The sequence below is a fragment of the Phyllobates terribilis genome, unplaced genomic scaffold, assembly GCF_046119375.1.
Source record: "Phyllobates terribilis strain yellow unplaced genomic scaffold, ASM4611937v1 Scaffold_11__3_contigs__length_659146591, whole genome shotgun sequence".
In the NCBI taxonomy this organism is placed as follows: Eukaryota; Metazoa; Chordata; class Amphibia; order Anura; family Dendrobatidae; genus Phyllobates; species Phyllobates terribilis.
Genome location: NW_027362771.1, coordinates 341,096,892 through 341,117,113, shown reverse-complemented (window position 1 = coordinate 341,117,113; position 20,222 = coordinate 341,096,892). Strand labels below are relative to the sequence as shown.

At 42.0% G+C, this 20,222-nt stretch overlaps 1 protein-coding gene across 4 annotated transcripts in view; it reads right to left on the bottom strand.

The window, feature by feature from the left end:
* Positions 1 to 20,222, bottom strand: part of SIN3A (SIN3 transcription regulator family member A) — a 53,098-nt gene that overhangs the window by 12,485 nt on the left and 20,391 nt on the right. For all 4 annotated transcript variants that reach the window (XM_073652800.1, XM_073652801.1, XM_073652798.1 and 1 more), the window contains exons 5-17: positions 18,544 to 18,823; positions 17,972 to 18,238; positions 15,256 to 15,408; positions 14,892 to 15,050; positions 14,660 to 14,749; positions 14,265 to 14,383; positions 13,893 to 14,103; positions 10,969 to 11,085; positions 6,749 to 6,987; positions 6,451 to 6,634; positions 4,560 to 5,145; positions 4,026 to 4,195; positions 2,200 to 2,373 (exon numbers count right to left, since the gene is read on the bottom strand). In XM_073652800.1, coding sequence (XP_073508901.1) covers positions 2,200 to 2,373; positions 4,026 to 4,195; positions 4,560 to 5,145; positions 6,451 to 6,634; positions 6,749 to 6,987; positions 10,969 to 11,085; positions 13,893 to 14,103; positions 14,265 to 14,383; positions 14,660 to 14,749; positions 14,892 to 15,050; positions 15,256 to 15,408; positions 17,972 to 18,238; positions 18,544 to 18,823 — 2,749 coding nt within the window. The remainder of the gene's footprint in view (positions 1 to 2,199; positions 2,374 to 4,025; positions 4,196 to 4,559; positions 5,146 to 6,450; positions 6,635 to 6,748; positions 6,988 to 10,968; positions 11,086 to 13,892; positions 14,104 to 14,264; positions 14,384 to 14,659; positions 14,750 to 14,891; positions 15,051 to 15,255; positions 15,409 to 17,971; positions 18,239 to 18,543; positions 18,824 to 20,222) is intronic.

Genomic DNA, 20,222 nt, shown 5'->3' with positions numbered 1-20,222 from the left:
CCAGATTTATATTGTTTTTTTTATGTTTGGCTGCTGTCACACACTAAAAGACGCTTTTTATTGCAATGATATATTTTGAGAGTTTTTTTTTTTTTGCGGGACGAGTTGATGTTTTTATTGGTACCATTTTCGGGGACGTGATATTTTTTTATCGTTTTCTATTCTGAATTTTGGGAGGCAGAATGAACAAAAACAAGGAATTCAGGAATTGTTTTTTTTTTGTTTTGTTTTTTTTTATGCTGTTCCACGTGTGGTAAAATTGATAAGGCAGCTTTATTCTTCGGGTCAGTACGTTTATAGCAATACTACATTTATATATTTTTTTTTTATGGTTTTGGGTGCTTTCACATTACGTTCTGTGTCCCCATCGGGGCATACGTCCCAAAATTCCCAGCAAAATGGTGTCCAGACGTATATTGTGATGGGGGCCATAGACTGCAATGGTGACGACAGAGAGCAAAATTCGCTCGCTCTGCCATCACCATCGCGGCTTATGGCCCCCGTCACAGCATACGTCCGGACCCAGTTTTGAAGGGAATTTTAGGACGCATGTCCCGATGGGGACACAGAACGTAATGTGAAAGCACCCTTTGGCACATTTACACAAAAACTATTTTGTAGAAAATATTATTATTTTTGCATCACTTTATTCTGAGAGCTATAACTTTCATTTTTCTGCTGACGGAGAGGTATGGTGGCTTGTTTTTTTGGGGGACAAGGTGACATTTTCAGCTATACACCATTTTTATTTACATTCATCTTTTTGATCACGTTTTATTGCACTTTTTGTTCGGCTGTATGAAGACAAAGCATTGTTTTTTGCCTCTTATTTTTTACGGTGTTCACTGAAGGGGTTAACTGGTGGCACAGTTTTATAGGTCGGGTCGTTCCGGATGCAGCGATACATTTATTTATGTTAAAAAAAAGAGTACACATATTTTGTATTTATTGGATGAATAATTCTCTTTTATTGTTCTTTATTTTGTAATTTTTAAAACTTTTTATTAACTTTTTTCACATTGTCCCAGAATGGGACAAGTAGTTCAAAGTGACAGATCGCTGATCTAATACTCTGCAATGCTTCTGCACTGCAGAGTATCAGATCAGCGTCTGACAGACAGGGAGGAGGTGTCTCAGCTCCTGCTCTCTAGGCAGGCCACCTTCCTGAAGGACCCTGCAGCCATCTTGGAACCGGGGTTCACCATGGAGACCATCAGCACAATGTGATCGCATAGCGTTGTGCCGATGGCTCTGCGATGCCCCACAATATCGCTGTCACTATTGACAGCAGCTTACAGGGGTTAAACGACTGTGATCGGTACTAGCATCGATTGTGGGCAATTCCTGTGGGGTGTCAGCTCTCACAGAGCTGAAACCCGCATGTGGTCGCGGCGACGCTCAGCGTGAGCCCGCCCGATCACAGTGCCGTATATATACTGCACTTTGCGGGAACACAACTCCCACAGTGTAGTACATGTATGGCGTATGTCAGGAAGGGGTTAATGTATTTTATTCTCAGTGATTCAGATTATTCTTGTTTAACTAACCCAGCATTCTTCTGAAGAAGCCTGATGTGAGGCACCACAAAGGCATTCCTCTTATACATTTCATATTGCTAACTATCTCTTTTTGGATAGACATCAAAAGAAACTGTCCAGTTAACACAAGAGATCCCTTCTCCACAGTACAGGTGATGACTTGATGATTGGGATGTGTCCCACTATTTGGTTTTGCACTGATTGGCAGATTGAGATTTTATTTATTTTTTATTCTCAGACTGAGAACCGAAACTTATCTCAGTTACAAAATAGTACAGTAGGACGGACGCTCGACTGACACTCCATTCTAACAGGGATAAAAGTTCCCTGATCTGATGCAGGTCACAGTGGTCTGACACCCACCAACCAATCAAGGGAATAGGTGATCCTATCCTGTGAATAGGTGAAAACTCATTTAACAGGACAACCCCTTTAAATATAAGAGCAAAGAAAGAAATTTGCTACACATTAAAGCCACACAGAATGACAATATTTCTAACATTACTCTACCCTTTATGTGGTTTTAGCACCATATTATTTTACAAATTGAACTGTCATTCCTAACACTGAAAGCCATCACCTATCCACACGCTTCATAGCATTTAATCAAAGCGAGAGAGGGGTCAGGGACCTGCTAATGATAGGGATACAAGCAACTCACCTTGAAACAGTTCTCATCAGCCATTAGCTGCTCAGCTTTTCGCTGGTAGTTGGCCTCACCCAAGGTGCGGGATGTTTGGGTAGCCAGGAGACCCCCTGTAGCATTGCAGCCACTCTCGGAGAGGTAGAGATCAGTCACTTGCACACAGATTTCATCACTGACTATGTGCTGGAGCTACAGATGTAAAAGGAAAAAAAAAAAATAAGTGTGACACTACAATGACACAAACTAGACTGGCAGGATATGAATCCCTACATACGCCTCACGTCACGCTTGACAAAGGCTCACTTGCTCTTGATTTGAAACGCTGTCACTTGTTGATATGGGCCAATAATGACACAAATTTGGAATTTGCTATTGAGTGCTGCCCACTTTTCTTGCTCGTCTATATACTATAGGTTGCCACCTATGCAACTTTTGCTGCTCAATTTTTTTGTTTTTTCTATATATATTCTACTCTAGAAACACACGTGTATATCAAAAAATTTTAAACCCACTAGAGCAGGGATGTCAAACGCAAACACACACGGGGCCAAAATGAAAATACTTGGACAAAGTCGCAGGCCAACCAGTATACAGTATAATAGGCCCCACAAAACCCTCCATACAGAATAATGGGCCCCACATAGGGGTGGTGGTTCTGGTGTCGTGGGCTAGATAAAAACCACCCTGCGGGCCAGAGTTTGACACGTGTGCACTAGAGGATACACATTTATTTTATAGATATATCTAGTTCTATCTATGTATATAGAGAGAGATTGAAATAAAAATCTATAAAAGATCTATACATAGATATTATCTAGTTCTATGTATATAGACAGATATAAATAATCTCAAATCTATACACACACACATATCTATAAAGAGAGATAAAGATAGATCGAGCGATAAAGAGAGCTAGATAGAGAGATTATTTATATCCAACTCTGTCTATATACATAGAACTAGATAGATATATTTTAATTTAATTTTTAGACTCCACATATCCTCTACTGAGTTTAAAGATTTTTGGGACGATGGACAGAAAGTACAAGAGACAAATTTAAAAATGGAAATTGAAATAAATTACTTGCTGGGCAAAGCTGCAATCGATTCCACTGTCCAAAGCCTTATATAGTGGTGGTAGTAATGGAGAGGCGTCCTGGATGGCAGATGGAGCCAACAGACCTTGTTTCCCCTTGTACAAACCACAGAACACACTGTGGTTTCTGCTCACTGAAAGTTTCCTTCCCAAACACACATAATTCACATGTGCACTTACATTTTTTTTTTTTTTAAAAAGCAACTTTTTTCGTGGTCTTTTTTAGTTAATATCCAACCAAATATTTAAAGTCCTACACCCGTCAGTCCTGCTCCATAGCTTAAAGTATGCTAGAATGAATATTATTGAAGCATTAAAGAAGTTGTCCTCTACTAGGACAACCCCTTCTCATACCCCACGCTTGGCCCTGATAAAATGAAATGCTTATACTCCTCTCCCGTGCCGGCTCCATTCCAGAGGTGTTGGTACTGTTGGTCCCGGGGTTCCCGTGCTGGCATCACTGTCCCCGCCTTCGGACAAATTGAACATTAAAAGGAAGTGAAAGCAGCCGCAGCACTGATTGGGTGCCGGGGGCATGTGTCACAACCACACGGCAGCCCCGGACCGAGAATACCAACACCGCTGGAAAGGAGTCGGCACAGGAGGGGAGTATGAGCTTTTCATTTTATCGGGGCCAAACATTTAGATCAAGAAGGGGTTGTCCTAGTAGTGGACAACCCCTTTAAGTGCTCTGGGACGCAGAGAGATTTTCTTCTTTTATCTATGCATTGAGCAGACAACTCACCTGCCTGACTATGCTCTGTATCAGCTTGTCCATAGTAAAAGCAATAAAGGCATGGATGGTGAACATCTCCCGCAGGGAGTCTTCATACTGGTTCGAATCCATATTCCCGTCCAGCAGGTTACGGACCATGTCTAGGAATGCCGGATAATAATCCACAGCCTCTATATCCACTGCAGCACAGAGAAAGCAGACATGTAAGTACCAGAATATAGGTCAACTAATACACAAGCCATATACAGGTCTATAAAAAAAAACACCAAACTGTATACAGGCCAACAAAGAAACAAATGGGTGATATAATGGTCAATATATAGTTATTTGGAAACTAGATCATTACAGGTAATCTGTGCTAACCCCTGAGGTTATGACAAGAAGGATGTTGGGAAAAAACATGTATGGCAAGGAAGATGAATGTTAGAAGTCCTTGTCTTACATTTAGTAAAAGGAGGCGTAATAAAAGAGAATGAGGTAGAAAAGTCGGGGTATAGATGATAGTAATTCCCCACCCCTGGAGAGATATTATGTTGCACTTACTTGGCTCTTTGAGCCGAAGCTGGATGGCAGGACTGTCATTCTTGTCTCTCTTTAAGCCCAGAACCTCTCTTTCCCAATCTCTTTCTCTCACCTCCTCCTCTACTTGTTTTTCGGCTTGGTTGTAAATGCGTAAGAGGCGAGAGCAGAGGATCTGGTGCAATCTCAAGAAAATGTACCAGTTATTGTTAACATAGAATAGATTGTAGGTGTCCTCCATGCTCCTGAACTTCTGCGCTGCAGTGTTTGCAAACAACAACTTAGTTTTTGGTGGGCTACTAGCCCCAGCGCCCCCCACCCCATTGTGTTTCTTGGTAACCCCATCTTCTGTTTCGGCAGTGTCCTCCTCCTCCTCTTCCTCCTCCACATCAGACAACTCCCCTCGCTGGGAGAAGAGCAGATCAGGGATGAAATGGTAAATGATTTGTTTGATCTTGTACTTGTCCTCTTTCTGTATACCAGTCTGTCGCTTCACATGATGGATAATGAGCGAGGCGGCATCCTCCAGAATTTGTTTGTCCTCATAAGTCAGTGAGAGATGAGGTCCTGTGGGGACGCCAGAATTGTCCTCCGACGCTTGCTCTTGTCGCTGTGGGAAACATACAAACATTATGTCAAGTTTTTAAAGTTTTGCAGAAGTAAACCCTCCCCAAAACAAAAGTTACAAAAATAAAATGGAATATATGTATACTTGCCAAAAGACAAGGAGAGAAATCCAAATCCATTGGAGACTTAATATTCACCAAGCAGAAAACAAGATTTGTTTGGGGATACATTAAAACGTAGTACACAAGCTGCCAATTAGCTGTCCGAATCAGAAGACAGACCACCTGCAGTGTGGTAACAAACTTACGGAAACTGACCTGCAGCGTGGAGGGTAAATCTGCTGCAGGTCGGTCGCCATCTGCTGTACATTTTCAATTTTGTCAATGCCTGAAATTCTTTAATCATTTTTATGCTATAACTCGCACTTTGAAATAGTGAGAACATTAATGTCGCATGTATTAAAATAAGCTTAAAGGATATGGAAATGTTTGGACATGTTGAGGGCATTTTTTTTTTTTTTTTTACTTTAATGCATATGTTTTTTGTCTAAAGCTCATTTTTGCAATAGGTCTCACTAAAAATTTGCCTTCTATATGTTCTCTTGTACTGTCTCTATTGCTACCTGCAGAAAGTTGACTGAGAAGCCATCAGTAAGTCCAATCTAACATGAGTTTGTATATTCCTTCTGTGCTTTCCTCAGCTGATTTATGACATGAATGTTAAACTCAAGTCTGTGGTTATAAATCAGCTCAGGAGGTCAAAAGAGGATAGGAGATTTTATAATTTGTCAGATCGAGCTCACTGACATTCTCAGTTATCTCATTCTGGAGCAAACAACTGACAGTCTTTAGACTACTTTGTGAGCATTGGTAGAGACCATAAAAATTTGAACAAAATAAAAAGGCCTCCATTTCTGAAACTGTATAGCGGATTTAAAGAGAAAAAACAAACAGAATACTCAGTGAGCAGTGGCAATAAAAAGAGCAAAAACTGGCTTGGTGGCAGGCCCATATGTTAAAGTAAAAAAGCCCCCAAAGTCATCTATATCTTTTAATGAGGAGTACAAAAGAAATCCAAGGGATAATCCAGCTCCACTCCCTCATCAGAAGGTGAGCGGGGCCAGTGTCATGTCGATTGTTAGAGCAGTGGGTACCATGCACGTACCCTGGCAGATATCTGTGCACGCGACGTCACCAGCCCCACTCACCTCTTTCCAACTAGAAGACGGAGTTGACCGATTATTTAGTAGGGTGACAACGCCAGATTGTATTTACCAGGCAGTATATCCGCTGCTGGCAGCATTGCTTCAGTAACCAGCTCATGGTGCCCGTGATTACAGGATACTAACCTCATCATAGATGCTCTCAATTTCATTCAGAAGACTCTTCGAGCGAAGGACTTTCGTATCGATTTGCTTATAGTTTATACCCTGGTGGTCTAGTGATTTCAGGTAGTACTTTTCATTCTGTTCTCTCCAAATTTTATTGAAGCCTCGCTGGGCTTCCCTCCATTCTTCTTCCTTCATTTTCAACCTGGATAACAGAAGAAACAAACAAGACAAACATGGATGCGTCAGCAGAAGCAGGTGTATGGCAGGTAATACACGAGAGCGATAGTAGTGTGACATGCAATCTAGTACTACAAACCTTTTCAACACTATTGGGACGGCAACAGCTGGGTTTTTCTTCAGGCCATCTATGATATCGGCAGCCTTGTCAGCATATATCCTTTGCAGGGCCTTGCGGTGGATGACTTCTGATGTTCCCCCTAATGTGTTGTCCAAACGAAACTTCGCCTGATCCTCAGCAGATAATCTTGACAGCTTCTTCTGAATTGCCTCCAGGACCCGAATAGTAGCCAGATTGGTCTCCAGCACAACATCAAGCTATAGCAGATCAAACACAAACATCAGCGAGAGCAGGTCTATGGCTCTAGAGAAACAGGAACATGGTTACAAGTAAGGGATAACCCAAACTACTGAAAGAGGGACATTGGTGGAATATCCCAATACTAGTGCGAGAACCAGTGCCCACCTGAACAGCTGCACGAGGTGTCAAACAAGCAGTGGGGTGGAGAGACAAAAAACAGCCAATCACTGAGCTCAGCAGCTTGTAACTTCTACACAGGCAGAGCCACTGAGCTCAGTGATTGGCTGCAGCAGTGGAGCACCGGCGCTGGACCCAGGACGCCCAGAACCATCCGATTTCATTATTTTAACATGGTGTTGGCCACTGTAAGCCAGAAACAGAAGTGGAAAAAAGTATAAAAGGAGTGCTGGTCAGAGTGTGAGGAAGGCTGCACTAACAAGAGAACGTGGCCAACCCCTTTAATAAACATCAGGCCAAGTTTTACAATTCTGACTACTGTCCCTTTATATGGTAATAACTCCAGGATGCTTCACCATATCACAGTGATTGAGACATTTTTCATGATAAATTTAATGTATGATCATGGTAAATTTAGTATGTCATTTTTTTTGCATTTTTAAAAATAATCAGAAATTTGACTAGGAATTGGAAAAAATATCAAAATTTGTAATTTGTTTATACCTTTAATCCAGATAGTCATGCCACACAAAATAGTGAATAACTAACATGTCTGCCTTACATCGGCACCAGCTATAAAATGTAGTTTTATTTTGTTGGGATCTTAGAAGCTTTACAATTGTAGTAGTAATTTTTCATGGAAATTTACAAAAAAAATTTTTTAAGGGGTCTATTCAGCTTTGAAGTGACATTGGGGGGATGTATATATTTGGAAACCCCCAAAAGTGATACCATTTTAAAAACAGCGCCCCTCAACATATACAAAATTGGTGTCAGGTAGTTTATTAACGCTTCAGGTGCTTTTCAGAAATTAATGCAAAATGGCATAACGGGAAAGAAAAATGTTATTTTTACCAACTAAATGTTGCCAATTTCAGAAGAGGTAATTATAGCCGGCAGACTAAGGCATTATTTGGAGGTGAATTGCCATGACAACCATCAGGACCACACAATCATGATCTCAGGGTGCCAATGGGGTTAAAGAGGAAACCCCTGCACTGTTAACCATAGTTACTATTGAGAGAAGCATGTAAGGGGTTAATCATCCATGGTCCGTGCCAACTGATCATGGCTGATGCAGCAGGGTGTCAGCTATAGGTACAGCTGACAGCTGCTGGATTGTCACTAATCAGGATGCTATTCTCTTATCTCAGGTCAGTAAAAAGACGTATTGGTGGTCACTAAGCGGTAAAGGGAAGGTTTCTCGATTTTGGTTTTATTTATTTATTTTATTCGCTTATATAGCGCTATTAATTCCACAGCGCTTTATAGACATCATCATCACTGGGGCTCACAATCTAGATTCCCTATCTGTATGTCTTTGGAGTGTGGGAGGAAACGCGAGAACCCGGAGGAAACCCACCCAAACACGGGGAGAACATACAAACTCCTTGCAGATGTTGTCCTTGGTGGGATTTGAACCCAGGACCCCAGCGCCGCAAGGCTGCAGTACTAACCACTGAGCCACCATAATTTTTACATCAACAATTATGTAATAATTTATTTAAAAAGCAATATAAGTGTAACGTTATAACATTTATGGCTAAATTAATTATTTTCTGCAACCACTTATGGCTGCCATTTTTACTTGCTGGTGTGCGGGTGTCTGAGGACAACAATTACACACCGCTAATAAGGCAGCTCCAGGTCAGAAGAGATGGCGGTCGGTGTCCGATCACATCTCCTATACCTGGGAACACACCCTGAGCTGTCCAGTTCACAGCTGTGGGGGGAGCCAGGCGCACTTGTATTGTAGTCTAGAGCTGAGCTACAATTTCCCTGTCACAGCTCGCACAGTGGTGAGCGATGAGCGGTTACAGGAGGTCCGGGCAGCAGCCTGACATTGTACAGTATACAAGAAGTAGTCACCACCGCAGCCCGGTTCTCACCGCTCAGAGCAGGGGTGTAGTGGTGACTTCATCCAGAAATGAGAACAGCTCGGCAGCCTGTATCTACTGTACAACGTCAGGCTCGCCACCGCGGTCACCACAGTATCCAGAGCACAGCAGTGTAATCATCATGCTGCTGTGTCTGAACACTGACTGAACTCTACTTAGTCAGTGTATGGCCTCCTTCAGATGTCGGTGCTGCAGGAATTTCTGAATGAGGCTTTACTATAACATCTGCAAAGCAGTCTGCTGATCTGTGTATCTAAGCCCATCATGTGTGATAAAGTCCATGAGCTGTGTATCTAATCTTATCATTTGTAATACAGTCTGTGTATCTCATCCTATTATGTGTGACGCAGACCATGTAGCTAATCCTATCATTTGTGATGCCGTCTGTGCATCTGATCAGATCATGTGAGAAATAGTCCGCTGGCCTGTGTATCCAATGCTACCATGTGTGATAGAGTGAGTAGCACAATGGCAACTAAGAATCAGCTCTGCCAGCCTTCCTCTGTGACACTGCAGTGATAACGAGATGTGGACAGTCACCAACAAAATGGCGCTGTTGTAGACACCCAGAAGGGGATGGGAGGAGAGACATCACACACGCACGCACACCCACAGTTACTGCAGTCGTAAGGCGAGCTAGCAGTACATTAGGTTTCCATGACAAGTTTTGGTAGCTGCTCCCCCTTAGTGTTTAAAAGTGAAAAATGTAAACTTAGTAAACTCATTTTTCATATTTTACACCATTACAAAAAATATTATATAGTTTTTTTTAAAACAATACTTTAAATTTTTTTAATTGTTGAAAAATGTTTGAGAGATGACATATTCCCTTTAAGATCCAAACACTTGACAGATATACTGTGTCCAGAAGAACATAACATACCATCTGCACAGCAATATAGTATAGAGGGTTTACTGGCAGATCGCACATCATTAATACCCAACATTATATGAAAATGGCAATGTAGCGGAAATGGTGTGACCTTGTAAACAGAAGTCTGCTGGAAACAGATTACAATGGTTGCCATTGTAATGTAAGTGTGGTAATATACTTGCCGAATGCTGCCTTCCTTGGTTTCCAGAGTGGTTTTGGTCCTTCCTCTTATGAGTGACATGAGGATTCTTCCTACTTGCCGGCTCACACTGGTCTCCATGTGCAAGCCAAAAGTCACTTTTACAATGTAAGTCTATGGAGAGTCAGACCGAGACTTCATAGACTTACAATGTATAAGTGTCTTCCGGCTCTTGCATATTCCCCGATTCGTCAAGATCATAGTGAACGTCAGCATTGATGATGAGGCGTGCTGGAATCAGACGCTCCAGACTCATTAAGATGTGCACACCACTTAATGAAACTTAATGAAACAGGAGCGTCCGACAAGTGGTGTGCGCCTCACCACAAATCTTACTCTAGTTAGGGACTGGAGTAAGATTTCTGGGGTAAGGAACACCACAACTTATCATGAATTAGTCGAGCTGTGGCATCACGCCCCTGTGCCACCCATTTTAACAAGGCTGGACGAAACGGACGGGAAAATGCCGAAAGTCACAATTTTTATGCAACTTTGCGAAAAGAGATTCACTCCAGAATCCGGTCATACTTCGCTTTCATGGATCAAGGCCATAGCGTGCAGTGTAACCTGGTTGGTCGGAAATGCAGTCACATAACTAGGAAGAGCATAAAAGCACGTCTGGAAACGACAGCAATCAGTGAGTATATTACCACACTTACACTACACTAACATGTACACAGATTTAGACAAAATAAGTAACAAGAGGGCTTCTTTCAGCAGAAATGCGCATCTTTACCAGGATTACTAAGTGCAGCAAACGTCAGCCGCATGACCTATACAGGATGGGTGGCACGGAGCGGACACTTGGCACACTCATGTTACAGGAGATGTAGGCTTGTAGCGCTCTTACCTCAAACCGTTCATCCTCACAACGATAAATGTGCTCCTCGTATTGAGTCTTCTTAGAACTTACAAACGTCGAATCTTCTGACCAGGAGGGAAAGGAAACCCAGGTGTCATTCAGGACCTGAGGAGTGAGGCAGGTACAGGTTAGCTCTACACAAAAGATAGCAATATACCAATGGCCAGGTCCAGTGACATAACTTCTGACTAAGATATACAGGTGCATCTCACTAAATTAGAATATCAAAAAGTTAATTTCAGTTCTTCAATACAAAAAGTGAAACTCATTATATTATATCATTACAAGCAGAGTGATCTACTTCAAGTGTTTATTTCTGTTAATGTTGGTGATTATGGCTTACAGCCAATGAAAACACAAAAGTCATTATCTCAGTAAATTAGAATACTTTATAACAGCTTGAAAAAAGTTTTTAAAATCTGAAATGTTGGCCTACTGAAATTTATGTTCAGTAAATGCCCTCAATACTTGGTCGGGGCTCCTTTTGCATCAATTACTGCATCAATGCGGCGTGGCATGGAGATGATCAGCCTGTGGCACTGCTGAGGTGTTATGGAAGCCCAGGTTGCTTTGATAGCAGCCTTCAGCTCGTCTGCATTGTTGGATCTGGTGTCTCTCATCTTCCTCCTGACAATACCCCATAGATTCTCTATGGGGTTAAGGTCAGGCAAGTTTGCTGGCCAATCAAGCACAGTGATACTGTTGTTTATAAACCAGGTATTGGTACTTTTGGCAGTGTGGACAGGTGCCAGGTCCTGCTGGGGAATGACATTTCCATCTCCAAAAAGCTTGTTGGCAGATGGAAGCATGAAGTGCTCTAAAATTTCCTGGTAGACGGCTGCGCTGACTTTAGTCTTGATAAAACACAGTGGACCTACACCAGCAGATGACATGGCTCCCCAAACCATCACTGATTGTGGAAACTTCACACTAGACCTCAAGCAGCTTGGATTGTGGCCTCTCCACTCTTCCTCTAGACTCTGGGACCTTGATTCCAAATGAAATGCAAAATTTATTTTCATCTGAAAACAACACCTTGGACCACTGAGCGACAGTCCAGGTCTTTGTCTCCTTGGCCCAGGTAAGACGCTTCTGGTGTTGTCTATTGGTCATGAGTGGCTTGACACAAGGAATGCGACACTTGTAGCCCATGTCCTGGATTACGTCTGTGTGTGGTGGCTCTTGAAGCAATGACTCCAGCAGCAGTCCACTCCTTGTGAATCTCCCCAAAATTTTTGAAAGGCCTTTTCTTAATCCTTTCAAGGCTGCGGTTATCCCAGTTGCTTGTGCCCCTTTTTCTACCACAGTTTTTCCTTCCACTCAACTTTCCATTAATATGCTTGGATACAGCACTCTGTGAACAGCCAGCTTCTTTAGCAATGGCCTTTTGTGGCTTACCCTCCTTGTGGTGTGTGTCAATGACTGCCTTCTGGACATCTGTCAAGTCAGCAGTCTTCCCCATGATTATGGAGCCTACTGAAACAGACTAAGTGACCTTTTTAAACGCTTAGTAAGCCTTTACAGGTGTTTTTTTGTTAATTATTCTAATTTACTGAGATAATGACTTTTGTGTTTTCATTGGCTGTAATCCATAATCATCAACATTAACAGAAATAAACACTTGAAATAGATCACTCGGTTTGTAATGACTCTATATAATATACGAGTTTCACTTTTTGTCTTGAAGAACTGAAATAAATTAACTTTTTGATGATATTCTAATGTAGTGAGATGCACCTCTAACAAGTGATATAACATGACTATAGTCATGGTCAACAAAACACCTTTTTCCTGCCTGCCAATCCTGGGAGAAAGAAGCATCAAGAGATCAGACTGTTATACTATAGACTGGGAACAGATTAGTAGGTGCATACATAGCATTGCAGTGTCTGCATGTGGTGGTCACAAGGAATAATACGCTGGCTACAGATAGTCTCTTCATACTCCACATTTTCCAATTGTCCGTTCATTCAAAAAAGGGCCCAATATGGTAATATCCGTGCATGAGCCATGATGGCTCACTACGAAAGCATACAATGGTGGCAGAGCAGAAGTCTTCTCCACCCATGAGCTTTGTACAAGGCTACTGTGCAGCTCAGAATCCCGTTACTTGCTCAAAATAGTTTTCTTAACAATAAACCTAAACAGGTATACAATGGTCTGCAGGGCCCTTACTGGGGTTTATAACTTTGCACCAAGTTAATGGGCAGTAGGTGGCTCAGTGGTTAGCACTGTAGTCTTGCAGCGCTGGGCTCCTGGGTTCAAATCCCACCCAGGACAACAGCTGCAAAGAGCTTGTACGTTTTCCCAGCGTTTGTGTGGGTATACTGCTGTGTAAAGCTTGAGAAGGGCTGAAACGTTCTGTTGGATCAGTGTGATGTAATAAAGTTATAACGTTACACCCTCCTTGAGTTTCAGGACTGCCCTGACATTGCTCCCCTTTAAATGAAAGGCTGTTGGACCCTGAAAAGGGAACAAAAATCTCAGTGTTCTTTCATTGGTCTTCCAAACACCATCATCCAGCCTTGGTAAAGCACTGCCACTGTGCAATGTTTTAACACGATAGATCCCAGGTTAAAGGGAAGGCTAGGTTCACACTGCGTCTGTGGATCTAGCCTACTGCACATGTCTAGAGCTTTAGTTACGTGTCTGCATACCATTTAACTGTAATAGGATGTTGCAGCAGGCTGCGCTTTCCTATACAGATGCTACAGTGGTAAACGTTTCTTTACAATTGGTCTCTATGGTTGAAGGATGACTCTGCATCCATCCTGACGAGAGACCACTGTCGGGCACATACCTCCTAAATGTATGCGTTCGACGATGGCCACAAACGTAATGTGTACCGCAGCCTAACTAATGCTTCTAATGGCCTGAAAGAGAATAGTCTATTGATAAGTGTGCCAATTTACCTCTTTGCAAAGCGGGGTTCGCCCTGTACATTTGGGCTGCTGGAAGCTTTTGGGTAGGGCTCTGTAACTGGAGCCTAAGCGCTTGCACGAAGCATAATCAATTTCCATGGCAATTCCTTCTGTATTCCTTTCTTTTGGGAAGCTTTCCAGATGTGAAGACTCCTTGTAACCCAAAAAGTTCTTGAACCAAGTAAACAACTCAGGAAACTTGCTGTTTAAAAAAGAAATCAATAGTTTGTAGAATTAAGAGCACGTTTATCGCAAGTCATTAACACACCTTGATACTAAATTGTGTTAATATTTTAGCCTTTTAAGGAGTCTTAAAAACACATTTTAAACATTTGTAGGAATGACTGGAAGTAAGTGACTCACGCAAGGAAAGGAGACACCAACTGTACTAGTTCTGAGCGAGAGATGACCTCCTGATTAAAGATGACCAGACATCGTAAGAAGTTGTCATATGCCTCCGTACTTCTCAGAGCTTTTCGGACCTATAAAAAAGTGGAGAATGGGAATGAAACTATCCTAAAGAGCTTAATACATAGGTTGCCAATAAGTTTGCAAAAATTAAAAGGTATTGAAAAAACACAATGATTTCAGCAGTCCTGCATTGTACCCATTAGCTAAAGCACAGGGCAAAGAATAAATGAAAGGCTCCATGTGACCTGGGTCCTTGTATCTGTTATATGTCGCAGAATCATATTGCAAATTACCATGAAAGGAAATAAAATTTGTGATGAGGAACAGTACTTCTTAGCCATAGTTACCTTATCAAAGAATTGAGACTCAGCCCCAGCTCCATGTTTGTTTGCATCAGCTAAGGACTGGTCCTTTGGAATCAGTATTTTCGGCTTCTTCTATTAAAAAGGAAAAAAAAAAAAATGTCAGCAGGAAAAAAAAAAAAGCATTAATAAATAGTAAGATCTACTGCTTGAAGAAGTGTTACTAACAACTGGGGTTGGTAGCAGTGAACCAGTATTGGATTTACTTTAATCGCACCTTAATTGGCGGGGTGACTCCGGGTCCTGAATGGCGGCGTATCTGGCAACCATTCTGGCTAGGCCGCTGCTGTTTATTGTTCACCTGAGGCTTTTTCACAGTGCCCCCGTGGTCATTCCGCACAGACTCCACCTTTTCTGCTGTGGTTTTGCTCAAAAGCTAAAAAGAAATAAACAATGTGCAGGTAAAATATTAACATTTCTGAATATTCATGATGCATTTTTGGTAATATTCCACATTCTATTCTTTGCTTAAGACATGAAATTTTCTTGAAAAGGCCTTTTAAGCAAAACCAGCATAAACAATGCATGAAACCTGCCGATAATATATTGTAGCGGTATTAACGCCACTTCTAACAACCTACCACTGAGCTATTGGCATCGGGTAGGAACTGGCCAAACTCTGACAAAAGATCTTCCTGGTTCTTGAACAGCCGAGCCACTTGGGCATAGACCTCTTGCTCGGTCAGGGCAGGAGTGTAGTTTCCTCCTGCCTCCTTGGCATTACGTTGTTCTTTCTATGAAGAGAAAAAACATTTGGATATTACAGGTAAAATGTGGCCATAGCAAGTATTAAACTATTTGAAGAAATCCTTGAAGTTGGACACTGTCCACCATCAACAGCCATCTTATGGACAGAAGTGCTGGCAGTGCGGGAGGAAAGAGAATATGACCAGACCTGTCCATCAGCCTCTTCCAACTGTAAAACACCTCAGAGGAGGCTGATGGGCAGGTCTTTTCACATGGTCCACCATCAGCCATCTTATGGACAGAAGTTCTGGACAATGCGTGAGGAAAGCTGCACTGACGCCCCCCTGCCAGAAGAAGACTCCAGGAGATCAGGGGGAACACAATACAAAGTAGGGCACTGGTCAGATACATGAGTATGTGTTCCTTGTTATGCTGCCCATTAGTACATTTATGAATTGTAAGGGACAACCTTTGTAACCCCTCCCTGCCAGGGCTAATTTTCATTTTTAAACCCCCACCCTTCCTTCGATTTTTTTTGGTCGATGGACCCATGATGGTTTGTGTTTTGCAGTTTGAATGACAGCTTTCATTTTACCATTTAGGCTATGTGCTTACAATCAGAGAGCAGGTTTTGGACGCAGCTCACCTGCGCTGCGTCCAAAATGCTGTGTTCTATGATACAAGCACAGTGGATGGATTTATATAAATCCAATGCCCACTGCGCTTCTATTTGACACCGCATAAACTCACCGGCGGTGCAACAAAATTCAGAAATTTGTAACAAAAAAAAAAGTTTGTGTCGCCATTTTCAGAGACCTTGAACTGTAATGTTTCCATCAAAGGAGCGGTGTGAAGGCTTGCTTTTTTGCGTGGTGAGCCAACATTTTTTATCACCTTTGAGGTTCCTTTAATGTTTGAGTACTATTTATTGCATTTCTGTAGGGAGGGTTGTTGACTAAAATTGGAAAATCTGGCATTTCAATTTTATTTTTATGGAAGCTTTGATATTGAATGATTATTTTAACACGTTTAATGGAGGAAGAAGTGGTTTAAAATTGTATTACTTTTTACTTCTGTTTTTTGGTTCCCTTAGGGGACATGAACCTGAGATAGTCTGATCGCTTGTTCTAGATGCTACAATACAACTGTATTGTAGTATACAGCACCGATCGCTAAGAATACAGGCAGAAGCCGGCTTTATGAACCCGCCAGCATCTGTTAGTTATGGTGCGGGCTTAGCTCCTGAGCCAGCTCCATACACCTGCACCATCACTATTAAGTATTACAGGGACAGGTTTGTCTTTTTTACTTCCATTTTGTGACACTGACTGTACCGTGAGATTCTTTCCTCTCTGGGAGAAAGCATCTATAAAGTGGAAGCAGATTCCATGCAAACATCCATTAGTAGCAAAAGCTCAAATTCAGCTAGGATTTGGGATGACCAATGCAATTCAACGCTTTCAGTTTTGTCAATTCAGTGGTCCATGGAATACATGAATTAATTCACTGAACACTTTGCATAGAACAAGTAACATCCTAGTAAATTATTTTACAAATGCAATCTAATAGGCAGCAAGTCAGGGAGATGCAAATCTGACATTGCACCAAGCCTACTAATCAGAAGACGAGCCAGGATGCAAACATGAAGGAGGTTTGCGGGGTTTCAATTCTGCGGACAAAAACTACTGATGTGGCCGGTGGAACAGGGTCGTATAAATTTGTACTATGATTTGTTTTATCAGTCATGTAATAAGATTTCCATTTGTATTAGGCAGCCAAGCTAGAGGAGAACAAAACTGCTTGTAAAGGTTTTATCTACTAGAGGAGGGCACAGTTTTTACTAAAGTGTTAATCTGAGTCTCTCACTACAACCACATGAAACCAGCAGCAGCCACACACTGAGGAGAAGGTGGGAGGGAAGAGGTCACAGATTTACCTTCCTTATGGATTACACAGCGGTCAGGGCACTAAAGTGACTGATCAATTATTATTTAGAAGACATTTGCATTTTGAATATACATGATCATACATTGGTCACACTACAGCATTACACTATGGGTCACCTTATGACTGCAGCTTCCAGTGAGACACTCCTAAGGTTATCCTGCAGCCACCATCCTGCTCCATAACACAAAGGAGAGCCTTCTACTGCAGTTGGCATGTCATCACCCAGCAGGAAGAGCAGGCAGCAGTAGAGACGCCCACTGTACACTCGCTCCACTGTCTCCCCCCATTACAATGGTCTCTCCCAGCTTAGAAGCAGGAAGTCTCACAGAGCAGTCTAAACATGGAGTCAGGTGGATTGCCACATAAATCAGGTCACCCTAGATTTAAAAGGGCCAGAGCAAGTATCACTAATAAAAAAAACACCTCTCTTTAACATGTATTCTTAAGTCATCTTTTAGTTGATGAGGTTTTCCCAGAAAGTAATTAATACATTTCATGCACATTTCTCGGCGGGTTAGGAGAGGTTTTGCCTGCATAGCCATAGTTTTATGTTGCACACTGCAGTTATGTTAAGCTTTTAGTTTCTCTACAATAGTCTAATCTGAGCATGCGGGTTACAATGACCATTTCTGAGTGAAGAAACGCAAGCACCCCCATCCTAACCTGGTATGTGTGCAGGATCTCGAGGAAGGCTTTGTAAATGTCAGGCTGGCCCTGGAAGCGGTTTTTTATTTTGTTCACATAATTGATGGCATGGTTGAACTCCACTGGCTGGTTATTTTGCATGGCTGGTGTAGCTGCCGTAGAAGTTGGGGTGGTATGTGCCAACGGTCCTGGTGTGTGTGGCTGTGCTGGTGGAGAACGAGGAGCAGGGTACTGGATTGGTGTGCTCGGTTGGTTTGAAGGTGTGTGTACCTGTGATGGCACCGGCTGTGAATAGAAAGGATTATCAATGTCAAATGTTATATATGTCCTCAATTCAAATGATACAAAACACAACATAATAGAGAGCAAGAGGAGCAACATTACGGATATTCTCATTAATCATCAGCGGATTACACAGCGGGGTCAGGGCACTGAAGTGACTGATCAATTATTATTTAGTAGAAGACATTTGCATTTTGCCATCTTGAATATACATGGCCATACATTGGTCACACTACAGCATTACACTCTATGGGTCACCAACTTTAGACAAGTCCAACCCCTACCTGGTGGGTTCACGCTCCACTTACCTTATTAACTTTTGCTGGGGCTGGTGGAGGTGTTGGATGCACTGGAGGAGGGGCAGTCTGTGTGGACGGTTGTGATGGTGGAGGAACTGGTGGGACGGGGGGTTGAAGACCATGGGTTGTGATCTGGTGGACCTGTCCAGGTGTTGTGACATTGACCAAGTCATTCGTCTGCACCTCTATTTTATACCCAGGTGGCAAAAACGTGTTAAAACCCATTATGAGATCCGGATGGCCTTTGAACAGCTGGGAAACGCGACTGATGACCCCTGGAGTGTCAATACTGGTGAGGATGCAAGAAAAAGAACATTTATGAATGCATTTTTTTTCCAACAATCAGTAAAAGTTACATTATAAGAACGCTGTTCACAAGCAATTTATAGACCTCATAGAACGGTAATAGATATTCCATTTAATATGGTATTACAGATGCTTGCTTACAACAACATTAAAGTGGATCTCCAGGAATAAGAGAAAATAAAGATTTTTTTTTTTTTTTTTTTTTAAATGACATTTCCTTTAAATCCACTACTGACCTTCCACAGCAGATGGGTTGGAATACTGAAAGGCTTCACCCAATGAGCAGCTGCTGATTGTCACATCAAATGACCACTGGGCAGAAGGGGAGATATTAACAAGGGGCTGTCTAGGGAGGCAGTGTGAAATTAAAATGTCTGCCATCTTGTTAAACTGACAGAAACCGGTCCTAGAATGCCAATAGGACAGGTACCTGTGAGCATGTGCAATAGGAAGCCTTTCCATCTTGTCCTTCTGATCTAATACTGCAGATACCAGAGGTACTGTGGTAAGAAGAGGCTGCTCACACTGCTGTCCACCATGTCTTTCTGATCCAATACTGGAGATACCAGGGATGCTGAGGTAAGAAGAAGCTGCTCACACTGCTGTTCACCCTATCTCATCTGATGTGGGAGATACTAGAGATGCTGAGGTAAGAAGAAGCTGCTCACACTGCTGTCCACTCCATCATACCTGATGCTGGAGATACCAGAGGTGCTGAGGTAAGAAGAGGCTGCTCACACTGCTGTTCACCCAGTCTTTCTGATCTACTACTAGAGATACCAGAGGTGCTGACACAAGAGGTGGCCGCTCATTCTGGTTTAAAAAGTTGCAAATTTTGCTGCATCCAGTTTTACACATAAAATCCCCATACCCCAATTGGCTAAAAACTGACAAGGACTCAAAAGTACCCCAAAATAAACATTTAATATATCAAAATCAATTGTAGACAAGTATGTACACTAAATTATTTCTGCACTATATTACCAGTAGAATTAACAAGAAGTGACTAAAAGGGGGAAAAAAAGCAACTTTTTTTTTTTTTTTTTTTAAACCAGAGGCCTAAAGTGTGAAAGTAAAGGAAATTCTCTGTAAATCTATATACTGGTCAGGTAAAAACATCTCCTACAAAAACATCAAGATGGTTTACCGACTAACATTCAGTTCTTGACACCAAAAAAAAAGAGCAAAATGGTGTCTGCTCCTGAAGGACAAACACAATACAGTTAGGCTAACCTCTCATAAAAATGTCATGTTCACTTGCAGTTACTGGATTTTTGATATACAATAATGGAGATTGAATGGCCTGGGAAGGGTATATAAAAACCAGAAAACAAATAGGGCTAGGGCCCAGTAACTATTACCCCCTTTCTAACAGGTCATTA